At 48.5% G+C, this 13,516-nt stretch overlaps 1 protein-coding gene across 1 annotated transcript in view; it reads right to left on the reverse strand.

Moving 5' to 3' along the window:
• The window catches only part of KIFC1 (kinesin family member C1), a 149,537-nt gene that overhangs the window by 118,325 nt on the left and 17,696 nt on the right, over window positions 1-13,516 (reverse strand). The window contains exons 2-3 of the mRNA XM_085623557.1: window positions 6,382-6,501; window positions 6,036-6,147 (exon numbers count right to left, since the gene is read on the reverse strand). Of these exons, the coding sequence (XP_085479683.1) occupies window positions 6,036-6,147; window positions 6,382-6,501 (232 nt within the window). The remainder of the gene's footprint in view (window positions 1-6,035; window positions 6,148-6,381; window positions 6,502-13,516) is intronic.

Genomic DNA, 13,516 nt, shown 5'->3' on the forward strand with positions numbered 1-13,516 from the left:
GTGTGTATAGAGTACAGGTGACCCCAGAGGTAGGCAGAGGTTAAAGTTAGATAGAACCTTACTCTCTATTTGTGTTAGAGTGGTCGAGCAGTAAGGCAGTATCAGAGGACAGTGTTAAGCATTTGATGTACACGCTCAGTCAGCAAATGAACTCACAAACTCAAGGACTGAACTCTAGACCAATTGTTTTTGTATAAAAAAATATACTGTTTTAGTACTGTAAGCATTAAATACAGTAATAAGTTGCTGATCATAGAAAAGTTTGAAAATCCAATAGGAATTGTACTTTGTTTGATATACATGTGATGCAGTAGGTTGCAATACTTAGCAAAACACAGTACATTGACATGAATAGGCTTTTTCAGTAAATTACAGGTAAGTTACTTTTTACGTTACCTTTCTAACTCCGTGCTGGATACCTAGATTTAGCACTGGTACATTTCCTGCAAACAAGTAAGTAAATACGATTTGGTAATTCGTGCGATTTTTAAAGAATTTTTTTAAATTTCAAAACTCCACACTTACAAACTTTTTGGAAGAAAATTGTCAATGTCATCCTATGGTGGAAAAACAGGTTATCGGTTCACAGGTAAGTTATCGAATGTGGGAGTTACACCCTCAGTGGCACTAGGGCGGCCGGGTGCAGAGTGTTGTGGCCCAATGTTATCCAACGGGGGATAGGGGGCCTCCGATTGGTGGCTGCTGGCAAGCAGGCCACTGGGTTGTGGGAGCAAAGCGCCTAGGATTTAGGGCAAATGGGAAAACAAATTAGCACAAAAGGAGCACCCTCAGCAGCACTGAGGCGGCCGGGTGCGGAGTGCTGTTTCGGCGTCAGGCACCCAAAAGCACTGCAGGCAGGGAGACGAATGACTTCTGGGTGCAACCACCACTTCGAGAGGTAAGTTTGGAAGTTAAGGGTTGGTTAGGCACCGTTGGTTTGGGCACAGAGGGCCGTGGGGCGTGGGGTGCAGGGGTGCCTTTTGGAGTTGGACTTCTTACCAGCTCCTGGTCACGGTTAGGGGGGCCTTCTGGATTTAGACTGCAGGCGTCGGCTGGAGGCAGGTCAGGGGTTGCCGGATCTCGGTTAAGTATTGCCGGGGTGACCTCTTCGTGGAGTTTTTCCGCTCGGGTGGGTTTGGCGGGTGCAGAGTGGGCTGGATTTGCAATCTCCGGTCGGAGCCAGAGGTTGCAGTTGAACAAATCCGGTGTTCATGGGAGAAATAGTTTTTGGAAGTGAAGGCAGGCAGGTCCTCCGGGGTTTTTGAGGTTGCTGGCTGCAGGACACATGGGGATTTCGCAGTAGCAGGTTCGAGGGGAGCCAGGCCTGTAGGGCTGGGGCTAAGTCAGTGGGCGTCATCCTCTTGTTAGCTCTGCACGGCTGTTTGGTCCTTCTTTTCTTCTTCTTGTTTCTGGATCTGAGGAAGCAAGGTTCAGGGTGCCCCCTAAATACTAGATTTAGGGGTGTTACAGGTAGGTAGAGGGCAGGGACCAATGGGTGCCTTCCCTGGGGTGGGTACACTCCCTACTGTGCCACCCTCCAGTGGGAGGGGGGCAGGAGCCTGTCCCTGTTTGGTAGGGTCCCCCATCCTCAAGATGGCGGGGACTCGGAATTGTGCTTCACCTCGCCTCCCCCACCTGAGGGGTGGAGTTGGCAGAGGTGGGCACACCTCTCTCCCTCACTTGTTTTTCCCGTCGGTTCTCCCGCCCAGAGTAGGGGGTAGAACCAGTGGGGACCAGTTGCTGAAAGCAGCAAGTGGTCTGGGGAAGCTCACAAAGCTTCCCCTTCGTGAACCCTGCCCATCCTGGGGGAGGAAACTTGGCACCTCGTCCCAGGATGTGCATTGTTTCAGGCCACCGAGAGCAGCAGGCTCTCGACCCAGGGGTCCAGAAACATGTCTGTTGATGGCAGCCTAAGCAGCCACTCAGTCAGGACACTAGAGGTGGGTTAGTTTTCAGGGGGCATCTCTGAGATGCCCTCTGTGTGCATTTTGCATTAAATGCCACACGGGCATCAGTGTGGGTTTAATGTGCTGAGAAGTTTGATACCAAACTTCTCAGTTTTCAGAGTAGCTATTATTGTGCTGTGGAGTTCGTAATGACAAACTCCCAGCACCATATACTCTTAATGGCAGCACTGCACTTACAATGTCTAAGAATGGACTTAGATACTGTAGGGGTACAGGACTCATGCACCTGTACCCTCACCACTGGCAGAGGGCACCCAGCTAGAGGGGGGCGGATCTATGCCAGGGCAGTGGGTTGTAGGCATGGTACACAGAGATGTGTGCCATGTCGACTCTTCACTTTGTTCTGCACCAAAACACACAGCCTGCAAAGGCTGTGTGTGTGTGTGTGTGTGTATAAAGGTACAGGGCCTTTGAGGGTGGCACAATAAGTGCTGCAGCCCTTAGAGGCTTTCTCTGGTCACAGTGCCTTGGGTAACCATGGTACCATTTACCAGGGGCTGACCTGTGGCCAGAAATGCTAATTGAGTTTAGTTTTGGGGAAAGAACACAGGCCGTGGGAACCTGATTGGCAGGGACCCAGGGCACACCAAGTAAAAGTGCATCAGAAGTCTGGCAAAAAGTGTGTGTGTGTGGGGGGGTGGGGGTGGGGGTGGGGGGTGTTACTGCAACAGAAACTCACTTTCCTACAGGTGGTCACTGCCGATGGGCACCGACTTCAGGTCCGACATCGGGGGAGGTCACGGTGGCACGATCGGCGTTGACCCAGATTGGATCTCGGAGGCCCCACTGGCGCCAGAGCTGACAGCAAAGAATCAGATGGGCCCCTTCCAACCCCGCAGGGCACAAAGGCTCTCCAGATGGATCGGCCCGCTCAAATAACCGGCGCATGGCCTCGTAGAACTCTTTCATCTGAGTGGGGGTCACTACGGCTCCTGGAAAAGGAGAGAGACGCAAAGTCAACCATGGCTCTGTAGAACCTTGCCTAGAGCATCGGTGCTCCTTTTTCAACGGACGACAGTCGAGGTGAAGCTGAAGTCCACCAGGACGACAACTTCTTCTTGTGCCTCTTCCCAGACTGTCCAGACGACCTTGAGTGGAACGAAGAGGACATTGTGCTCCGAGAGCGGTCCCACAACCTCCTCTTCCTTGATCGGGACAGTGACCTCCGCGGAGTCTCGCTTGATGGAGTCTGCTGTTGGGCCACAAGGAGCTTCAAAGCCCACTCCCATACATTCTTAGGAGCCATGGCCTGACAGTCCGAGCACGACTTCCGATCGTGGTCACGCTCAAGACACCAGAGGCAGACGAGGTTGCCCCGGACGGCTTAAACCCAAGTCTTCCTCAAAGTAGAGAGAAAAAAAGCCTGTCAAAAAGCAACAGAGGGGTAGGTCTTCCCGAATCGGCGCTTAACTGCACAAAAAGAACCGACGTCCGTGTCACTGGGTGCCGCCTTTATAGGTACTGCATCATCATAACTGACGGCAACGACGATGTCATGCAGAGCCACCTGCTGGCACGCGCAAGGGGTATTGCTCAGCAAACATTTCCAGATCCAGCCTGAAGCCTGGGAAATTCAAAGGCAAGGAATCGGCAGCTAGAAGTCTCTATCAGATCACGGTGTTCAAAAATAAAACCAGACACATAGGGGCAGATTTGCTAACACTTTGTGGAGGGTTTGCGCCAACCAGCCCGAAGTGAAAAGTACTGCTAAAGTAATGCAAAGTAGCACTTTATGTTACTTCGTGTTGCTTTGTGTGAAGGAAATGTTCCACGAGTGATACCGAAATGGTTACTCACCGTAAGGAGTAGTTTTTGCTGCTTAAACAGTTTCCTTGATTCATATGATGTGCATTATTCCACCACACAGTGGTGTGGTCCGAAATATTGTGTGTCCCTCTCCATTTTCTTCTTTGTGGCCTCCTGATGCTTGAACCTCCCTTCCTTCTGTTGTCACATGTGAATTCAGAAAGCTTTTCCAACTGCAAACTGCTCCTATAGGTAAGTAACCATTTTGTTTTGCAGCATGAATCTTTTCTGGATTCAAATGCTGAGAATTGATTGTATGGGGGGGTTAATAAGTGTGTTTGCAAACAGGTGCTTTAGAACCTTCTGTCCCACCTGTGGCTGTCCTCTGGCTAGCAAGTCTACGCAATAGTGTTTTGTGGAAGTATGTATGGGGCACCATGTTGCTGCCCTGCCCCTATCCTCCTCCTTACTTGTGTTTCTTGCGGTGGTACCAAAGTGAGTCCCTTGCTTTGGTTCCCTGACCCTCTCAGGCTGATCGTCTCCCTCGCCTCCGGCGGTGAAAAAGTTGTGATGCTGTCATCTGGGTGTAGGGGCCTGTGGGGCTCCTTGTTGACTGAATGTTGAATGGGGTGTGCTTGTTTGGAATGCAACCTTCATGACATGGCAACTATATTAAAAGGTGCCTCGAAATTGCAATGCTCCATTGAACCTGTAATCTTGTTGTGTCCAAACAGATGCTACCCCGTGAATGGCAGGTTGATCACAGATGCCTGCACCTCCGTCTTGAAGCCAGACATGCCTCATTGTTGTAACCGTGCACATTTGCCTGCTTGTACGGTCTACAGTGTCGAGCACCAATATTAGGCAAGTGTTTGTGATCATCTTGCCTTCCTGCAGCACCTCTTTTGCCCTCTTCTGGTATTGTTCTGGGAAATGCTGCATCAGCTGTTCGATTTCCTCCCATTGTTGATCACCATACGGATAGAGAAGGGTACTAGAGTTCACAAACCTCCACTGATTGGCGGCACCATATATCCATCTTCCTACCGACCATCTCCACCTTCTTACTTTTTCTGTCTGAGGTGAACCTGTAGACCTGGGGGGTTGTTTTCTTGTTTCCTAGCTTTTGAGGCAATGATGGAGTCACTCTCTCATCAACCAACTTTGCCGTTCTCTGCATTGTCTCCACCTTTCCATCACAATCGGTAGCTTTTCTTCAGATTGCTCGAATTCCTACGTTCTGCTTCCAGACCCATCGGCAGAAAGAATCTGAAGATGGCAGCCGCACACAGGAACCTCCGGGACACACATTTTACATCAGAGGAACAAGCACAACACAAAATGGTGGTAGGTGAAGATGCCTGCAGCAAAAACAGATAACTCTGCACCAGACTACTGGCTGGCGGGAGAATGCACAGCATATGAATCTAGAAAAGGTTCGAGCTGCAAAAATGGACGAACCCATTCAATCACCTATTGAGTTTGACGCAATTCCCATCTACTAGAAGAGGTAGACAGGACTTTGCGTTTACTCATTTGAGAAAGATTTTCTTCTTCCAATTTAACATGTGTATTGCATTGTACAGGACACACAAAATAGAAAAAGCATAGTATTTTGCGCTAGAAATGTACCCCGCCAGCAAAAAACCTATGCTTGACATCATTCACACACCCTTGCACTATGGCGCCTGGGTGTGCGCTTTGACCCATGGTAGTCCTAAAGGGCGTCATCCCAGAGAGGAAACCAGCGCTGAAAAAATAAATTTAAAACCCAGTAACAATAGGGCACATTTAACACATGTATTCCAGCACGATCAACACCATGCTACCATTTAATGACTACATTAAGTTCCCCAATGTGTCAACTACTTAGCGATCTTAAGTCAATCCTAACACAAAAAGCAGCTCAGACCGAGAAAACTGAAGAAAGCACTGCCAATCAAATTATGAAGCTCAACAATTAACAAACTTGCTCTGTTGTACCATCAAAAGAGAGATACCAGCAAGAGTAGAAGTAAAGGCATCTGGGTCTCTTTCAAAGCACCCCAGCATGGTCTGCACATGCGTCTCATGGTTGCTAGGCTCGTAAGCCAAAGACTTTAAGCACTAAATCTTCAAGATCTTCAATTCAGATTGCAGAAGACACAACCAACCTCAAAGAACAAAGTTAGAAATATATCACAAGTGCAGGCAACTGAAGCTTTAGGTTTAATGATTTGGGGGCTGAGAAGGTAAGTTCTCACATAATACCACTAAGCAGGTGATGCCTGAAATAATTTGGTTTCCACGCCAGAGGTTGGGCTTGGATGGGACTTTACTCACCAGTTGCATAGTTTCGTGGCACAGCAGCCACTGGCTTGGGCCGTGTACAGGCAATGCTTGCTGGACCCCGGTGCTGTGCCACCTGGTCCGGTGACGACAAACGCAACCGTTTCTGAAGAAGGAAAGAAATTATATGATTAAAAACTAGAGTGACCACCTCCCCCCTATCCAATCATAAGGTTTCTGTACCACCAGTTTTTCTTGCTAGTCCATTCATGTAGAGGGAGTTCAAGGCAAGGGGTTCTTTTCTTCATTCCCATGTCAACCAAGTTGTTTACTCTCAACACCACTGTGAAATCTCACCTTCATTTCATTTGAAAAGGTGCGCCTTTCACCCCCTACTCACCTTTTCCAGCACTGGCATGTTCTCATTGCTGCGCATGCGTTTGGCCTTCAGAGTGCTGGGAACAGGCAGACGTGACACAGACTTCATGACTGCCAGTGGCTTGTTCTCACCCACATTCATCTGAGGGAAGTAAAATGAAAAGAATAGGTCAGACAACTAGGTCAAGTTCAAGATCAGAGTTCATGGGACCTAAAAACAAGCATTGGCATAGCCAATAGGACTCGCCTTTGGGACCTTATAAGTGTTGAGCCATGCAACAGTTGATGCTGTTGTACCAATGATATTGTGCTGCATAACTAAATACTTATGAGGTCCCAAAAGGCGACACCTATTGGCCATGCCAATGCTTGTTCAAACTGAAGCAGTTCAAGCGCTCAGTACCTGTCCATTTAAAGCACCGGAGCATCGTGACTGCGCTTCTGAAATGTGTGTGTACTAACGAAACCTCATAGCATAACATATTGTTGCAATTAATGCAGCACCCCAAATGCAATATATTGTACACAGCTGCAGAGTTCTCAGTGCAACGGCAGTTTACAAAACACCCAATTACACACCATGACGCTGCACCAAAACCACAACAAGCGAATCACACTGGTCCTCACACCCATCAAACACTACTCACGCAGATCACATGGCAGACTGACACTTCCACCTAGCTGCCTGATACCCACTTCAGCAACTCATCGGGGTTTGAAGTGTTAATGCAACTACAATACAATATCGTATGCAACGTTGTTTGCTACTTGGAGCCCAATGAAAGAAAGAACAGGGCAAAGAGTTAGGAGAGGGGCAAAAAGTGAGACCTGGTACTTTTTTGGCTTTTTATTCCCCCTTTTTCAGTTCACTACCCTCCTGTTTAACTCCACTTCCCCAGTACAGACATGAGTGTGGTCAGATCGAGGGATGGAGGGGCATGCACACGGCTGTCTCATGGTGCTCAGAATATTTCATAGTCCATTTGGGCTTCATATAATTGTCAGTAACACAGTTTGAAACCCATGACACAATATATCCCTGTTAACAATGATTGGTCAATGCCTTCCACAGGTCTGGGCGTTAAGCTGCAGCATCACTCAGTCTTTTTACATATTCTGCGTGAATACCTGATCTAAACTGAGTTTATTGCACTTAACAGGATTCCCCTGCTCTGGGAAGAAACAAAGATGGTGGCAGGCTGTCCATCAAATTAGAAGATACGTAGTCTCACTTTTTATAGATACAAATGATGGCAAGCATTTTAAATATATGATGTCAGTGGAAGAGGTCAGCCTCCCTTTATTTGGGTGTTGTCAAGAAATCTGAAAAGAGATTCACTTGTGGGACAGAAAATGCCTATATACATTCTCTAGGTCTGAACACCGTTTTAGTAGAGACATTGTAAAAATGCAGAACAACCTCAGTTTTTTTTTGTTGTTTTTTTTTTAAAATAGGATTGCTCCACCTAAAGAGGGGATTTGGGCAAAATTATATTTAAGATTTTAGTGAGAGACTAGGTAGAATAAATGTATTCTATTTATTCAAAAAGAAAGCATGGGCGTGTGATAAAAATTGTGCTACATAATGACTTCACTACCACCCCTCTGATTTGCCTTTCATTCACACACTTTTGCCCTCAAGATCCCCCTCTGACAGAAATGCCCGAAGTCTGCTTACACTTATTTATGTAACATAAATAAGTGTACGCAGACTTCGGGCATTTCTGTCAGAGGGGGATCTTGAGGGCAAAAGCGTGTAAATGAAAGGCAAATCAGAGGGGTGGTAGTGAAGTCATTATCAAAAAGAAACAGTGATTGAGATGTAAGTGCAGGAATTGTTTGTGTATTTTATACAGGATTAAAACTTGGGGGATCCAAGTGCTAGGAATCGGAGCCAAAGGTAATGTTGCAGACAGACCAATGTACGTGCAATTTCTATTGGTAGGCACGCTTTGCCCGCTCAAAATACTAGCAATTCTTTCAAAGTGGCAGCGCCAGAAAAATCACAACAGCAATTCACCACCTTCAATAGGGCAGCACTAGCAGGCCTGTGCAGGTAGTGTATGTCAGAGGGCACTTGAAGGTTGTTAACATAGAGGTGCATCACATCAAGCGAAGGCAGAAAGACTGATATGTGTGTTTCCCAGGACACAGAGCGTAAACATTTATAAATGTTTACTCAGAGACCTGTTAAAAGCACGACCTTGGCACAGAGAAAACAAGAGGCTGGACACGTTGGAAATACAGAGTTGTGACTCTACAGGAGAGACACGGTGAACGACTACAGGAGACACATTCTGGACGTCAGAGCTACAAGCAGCCATGCTCAGGTGGGTTCTATCGACCTACAGGAAGGGGGCATAGAGGGTTTTAGGTACACCTGGCTGATCGAGACATGCTGGACTAGCAGACGTGTGGAATACTGTCTAGGAGGCTGCCGCGCATGTCACTGGGACAGCCGAGGGGGCAGAAGCTTCCTGGGAAATGGGCTTGCTTGGATCTGTGCTGCTGCAAAATCGGAGAAGGAAATCGAAAGCTTTGCTGTCTGCAAGGCAAGAAGACATTGTCCTATTGCGTGGAGAACCCCACCCCGGGCTAAAGTTAAACTTGCAAGAAATGTACTCACCCTCCAGGGCCCACGGCTTTCCACATCCGTGCTGCTTCCTCCTCGTGTTAAACTGAATTACAGTAGACACCTTAGCACCGCCCCCTGCATTCTTAAAGGGACCGCAGGAAGGCTTGAACGTTTATTGTAATGAGAATCCGAATTCTTTTTACACCGTGAGCATATTTGCTTTTCAGGACACAAATTACAATCAAGGATTGATAAATCCAGTCTGTCTGGTTATGTTATTAGCAAATGGACTTGTTTAGTAGATCACTGCCAACTCCTTAAGAAGCGCGCGCGAAAAGCATTGGCCGCGCGGCCGCCGAAAGTGAAAGTGATCGCAATGCACTTAATTACCCGTGACATAGAAAAGACAGGTGGCGGCTGCGCGCGTGCACGCTCGCGTGAATGCAAGCGCTAGGCCACCAAAAAAAAGGCTGTGGTAGCACTTTGAAAACACGCACACTAAATTTCTCGCAGAGCAGCGCATGCGCTGGCTCAGCGAGACCTAAAAATATACCAGACAAACACCACTATTACCTGCTGCCATCAAAACAATGAACCTACTACAACCTGATGAAAGACGTCACCCTACCGCAATGGAGCGCACACCGCTAGCTCCTCCTCCGGGTCGCCCCATGGGAAGCTGGTGCATGAAGTTCTTAAGTGGCTCAACCCAGTGGGTGCAAGTAAGTACTTGTTGATAATCTCTAGACCCGATACATGTCCCGGGTTTTAAAATCTCGCCTGAGACATGGCTCGGGTTTCGGGATAACTTCCCTCCTCAGTAGAGAAATAGTTAGGGGTGGAAGAGAGGGCCGCCAAGCAACCGTCAAGGGCCTCAGTGCCCACACAGGCACGCAGGTGCGTCGTCCAGGAGCTCGTCAGCTCAAAGCTCGAGGGAGCCATTTTTATAAACACCCGCAATGGAGCGCACACCGCTAGCTCCTCCTCCTCCTCCGGGTCGCCCCATGGGAAGCTGGTGCATGAAGTTCTTAAGTGGCTCACCCCAGTGGGTGCAAGTAAGTACTTGTTGATAATCTCTAGACCCGATACATGTCCCGGGTTTTAAAATATCGCCTGAGACATGGCTCGGGTTTCGGGATAACTCAGTAGAGAAATAGTTAGGGGTGGAAGAGAGGGCCGCCAAGCAACCGTCAAGGGCCTCAGTGCCCACACAGGCACGCAGGTGCGTCGTCCAGGAGCTCGTCAGCTCAAAGCTCGAGGGAGCTGGGGTTAACCACTCGGGAACTTCATGTACCAGCTTCCCTTGGGGCGACCCGGAGGAGGGGCTAGCGGTGTGCGCTCCATTGCGATTGTTTATAAAAATGGCTCTCTCGAGCTTTGAGCTGACGAGCTCCTGGACGACGCACCTGCGTGCCTCTGCGGGCACTGAGGCCTTTGACGGTTGCTTGGCGGCCCTCTCTTCCATCCCTAACTATTTTCTCTACTGAGGAGGGAAGTTATCCCGAAACCCGAGCCATGTCTCGGGCGATATTTTAAAACCCGGGACATGTATCGGGTCTAGAGATCAAACAAGTACTTACTTGCACCCACTGGGGTGAACCACTCGGGAACTTCATGTACCAGCTTCCCTTGGGGCGACCCGGAGGAGGGGCTAGCGGTGTGCACTCCATTGCGATTGTTTATAAAAATGGCTCTCTCGAGCTTTGAGCTGACGAGCTCCTGGACGACGCACCTGCGTGCCTGTGCGGGCACTGAGGCCTTCGACGGTTGCTTGGCGGCCCTCTCTTCCACCCCTAACTATTTTCTCTACTGAGGAGGGAAGTTATCCCGAAACCCGAGCCATGTCTCGGGCGATATTTTAAAACCCGGGACATGTATCGGGTCTAGAGATCAAACAAGTACTTACTTGCACCCACTGGGGTGAACCACTCAGGAACTTCATGTACCAGCTTCCCTTGGGGCGACCCGGAGGAGGGTCTAGCGGTGTGCGCTCCATTGCGATTGTTTATAAAGACGTCAAACTACTAGCTATTTTAAAGCAGACATTTTCTTTAAATCTCGGACTCTTTAACTGGTTTGCAGAGGGACGGGGCACACTATCCTGAAGGTCAGCACCAGAGGCTACTTGTAAAGGTCGGTTTGGTTTTCACCAGCATGGTTTCTCAAGCCAAAGAGCACCCTTTACAACAGGGTAGTCAAGACATTAACAGCACCAGGGCCTGGCCTGTGGTGTGGTACTTAGTGTAGGTAAGCAAGTGAGTTACACCATGTAAAGAGTCCTGGCGAATGCCAGAGGAATTACAGAGGCACAAATGACACAACAAATGCTCTCTTTTTTGGTCGTGTGGGCTCGCAGTTAGGCCTATCAGAGGGTAGTGCTAAGCATTTGTTGTACTCAGAGGCAATAAATTAAACACTCAAAAGAAATACAACATCAATTTATAAAAATAACACGTACTTCTATGTAAATTTAGATACCAAGATCAGGTAAGTACTTTTCAAGTTATGAATTTTTACAGTTTTCAAAAATAGACAGTGCAATTTCTGGATCAGTAATGTTATCTTATCCTATGGAGGAAAAACATGTATTGCTTTCGGGCACTTCTCAGCAATGTATGGGACTGCTCCTCTGAACTTAAGGTTTGTATGGGGCAAGGTCCAAGGCCACAACAACAGGTCACCTCGGGAAGCTCTGGGGCATACTGGTGCAGAGGTGTGTCACGGCATCAACTATCTCATTCACTTCAATGGGAGAACAGTCCGGTTACAAAAAGGCTGCAAGTTTGGACTGGGGGACCAGTCCGTAAGAACCCACAGGGGGCTCAACCCTTATGATCCGCAGGGACCCCCTTGGCCCAATTCTCCTCGGGCTGTGGGGCTCGGGTGCAGTGCTTTTGGGGTCAGATTCCAGTGCAGGAGTCTCTCACGGTTGGAGGGGCCTGCAGAAAAAGGCTTGAGGCAGTGACTGGAAGTCCAGTGCGGGCAAACCCAAGCATGGGCTTAGCTCTTGTGGGTCTGGGATCCCCACTGGCATCATTACCTCCCTTGGACTCTGGCTCTGGAGCACGGGTGCATTGGTGCTTTGAGGAGTCAGGTGGGGCGGTCACAGACTCACATCTTGGTCTTTTACTGCAGGAGGAACAAACAATATAGCTGGGCCACAGACAAAGTGGGTCTCACTGTCCCTGAAGTCCTTTGACATGCAGGTCGGTCTTCTTCAGCATTGGTGTCCGGACTGGGCACAACAAGTACTGGCTGCTGCGAGGGGTGTGATACCCGGGTATACGTCCTGGTGTAATCCCACTCTGTGGGAAGACAGATAGAACCTTCAGGAGCACAGGGTCCTCTTCCTGGGAAGAAGCAACTTGGTGGACCGCACCTTGCGTCTTTGGTGCATGCGGCTTCAGTGTAGTAGCTCATCTACTCCAAGGAAGTTTCTTCAGGCAATTGGACTGGCAGCCCTCCAGGTTTCTTGGAGACTGCATAGCGGCAAGACGAGTCTGCTTCTTTCACGATTGTTAGGGGCAACAGTCAGGCTGGCGCCAAGCCAGCCGTTGTTCCTCGGTTCTTGTGACAGGACTCTTCTTGTCCACTCCTTCTCTAGGTCCATAGAAATCTGAGGTCCTGGCATCAGGGGGTCCCCTAAATACTCAATTATGGCCATTAAGGGGATTGAGGGGTAGTAGGCAATAGGCTATTTACCCCTAGGGTCACTACACCCCCTAGATGACCATTTCTTGTGGGAAGTGAGTGTGAGAAGTTGGCCTGATGTATGATGTCACTAGTTCTAGTGTACACCTTATATCAGTCCAAAAAACCCTCATGGTGATTGGTTGTAAAGTCAACCTTATAGACCAGCTATCCTAGTGGTAGCATGGACAAGAGCAGTCTTAGGCTAAACTCTGAATGGCATGTGAAGCCAGCTGTGATACCATATATAATCCCTTGAATACCAAATGAAAGGACACCACAACAGATATATATATATATAAAATAAAGTGTATTTATTCTAGACAAACCCTCAGCACTCTTTATGAGATTAGAGGCAAGTACAACACAGTCTTATTTATGCATACATTAAGTCACACAGGTAAGTAATACAGTTAGGCCCTAGGGGCCACGCAAACCATATACTAAAGAAGTGGTATAAGGACCACTGTCACGGAAATAGGATAGGCCTAGGCCTAGGGAATCGCTGGGGCTACACTACACTAGCAACAGTTAGGAAGTGGGAGGCCCACGGATTCAGGTGCAGAGTGGAAACACTCACGCGTAATGCGTAAAAGTCGATAGAATTACTAGCAGTTTAAGGACACTTCTGAAGCAGCTAGAGAGTCGAGACTCGGAAACTAGACCCTAGGATAGTCACTACCCTTGTCAGTACCGAAGTACCCAAGTTACTTAGCCCACGGGCTGCGGGTGCATAGGTGTGAACTTGCGTCAGGTTTCGTCGTGGACTTCTATGGATGCCTGAAGGAAAGTTGCTGACAGGCAGTCAGTGAAGAGTGTCCGGTGGATCCCAAGGCTGGGATCAAGAAGAGAGGAGACCTGCAAGCAGAAGGGACAGAGTCAAGGTCACTAG

This window comes from Triturus cristatus, chromosome 1_1 (genome assembly GCF_964204655.1).
Source record: "Triturus cristatus chromosome 1_1, aTriCri1.1, whole genome shotgun sequence".
NCBI lineage: Eukaryota > Metazoa > Chordata > Amphibia > Caudata > Salamandridae > Triturus > Triturus cristatus.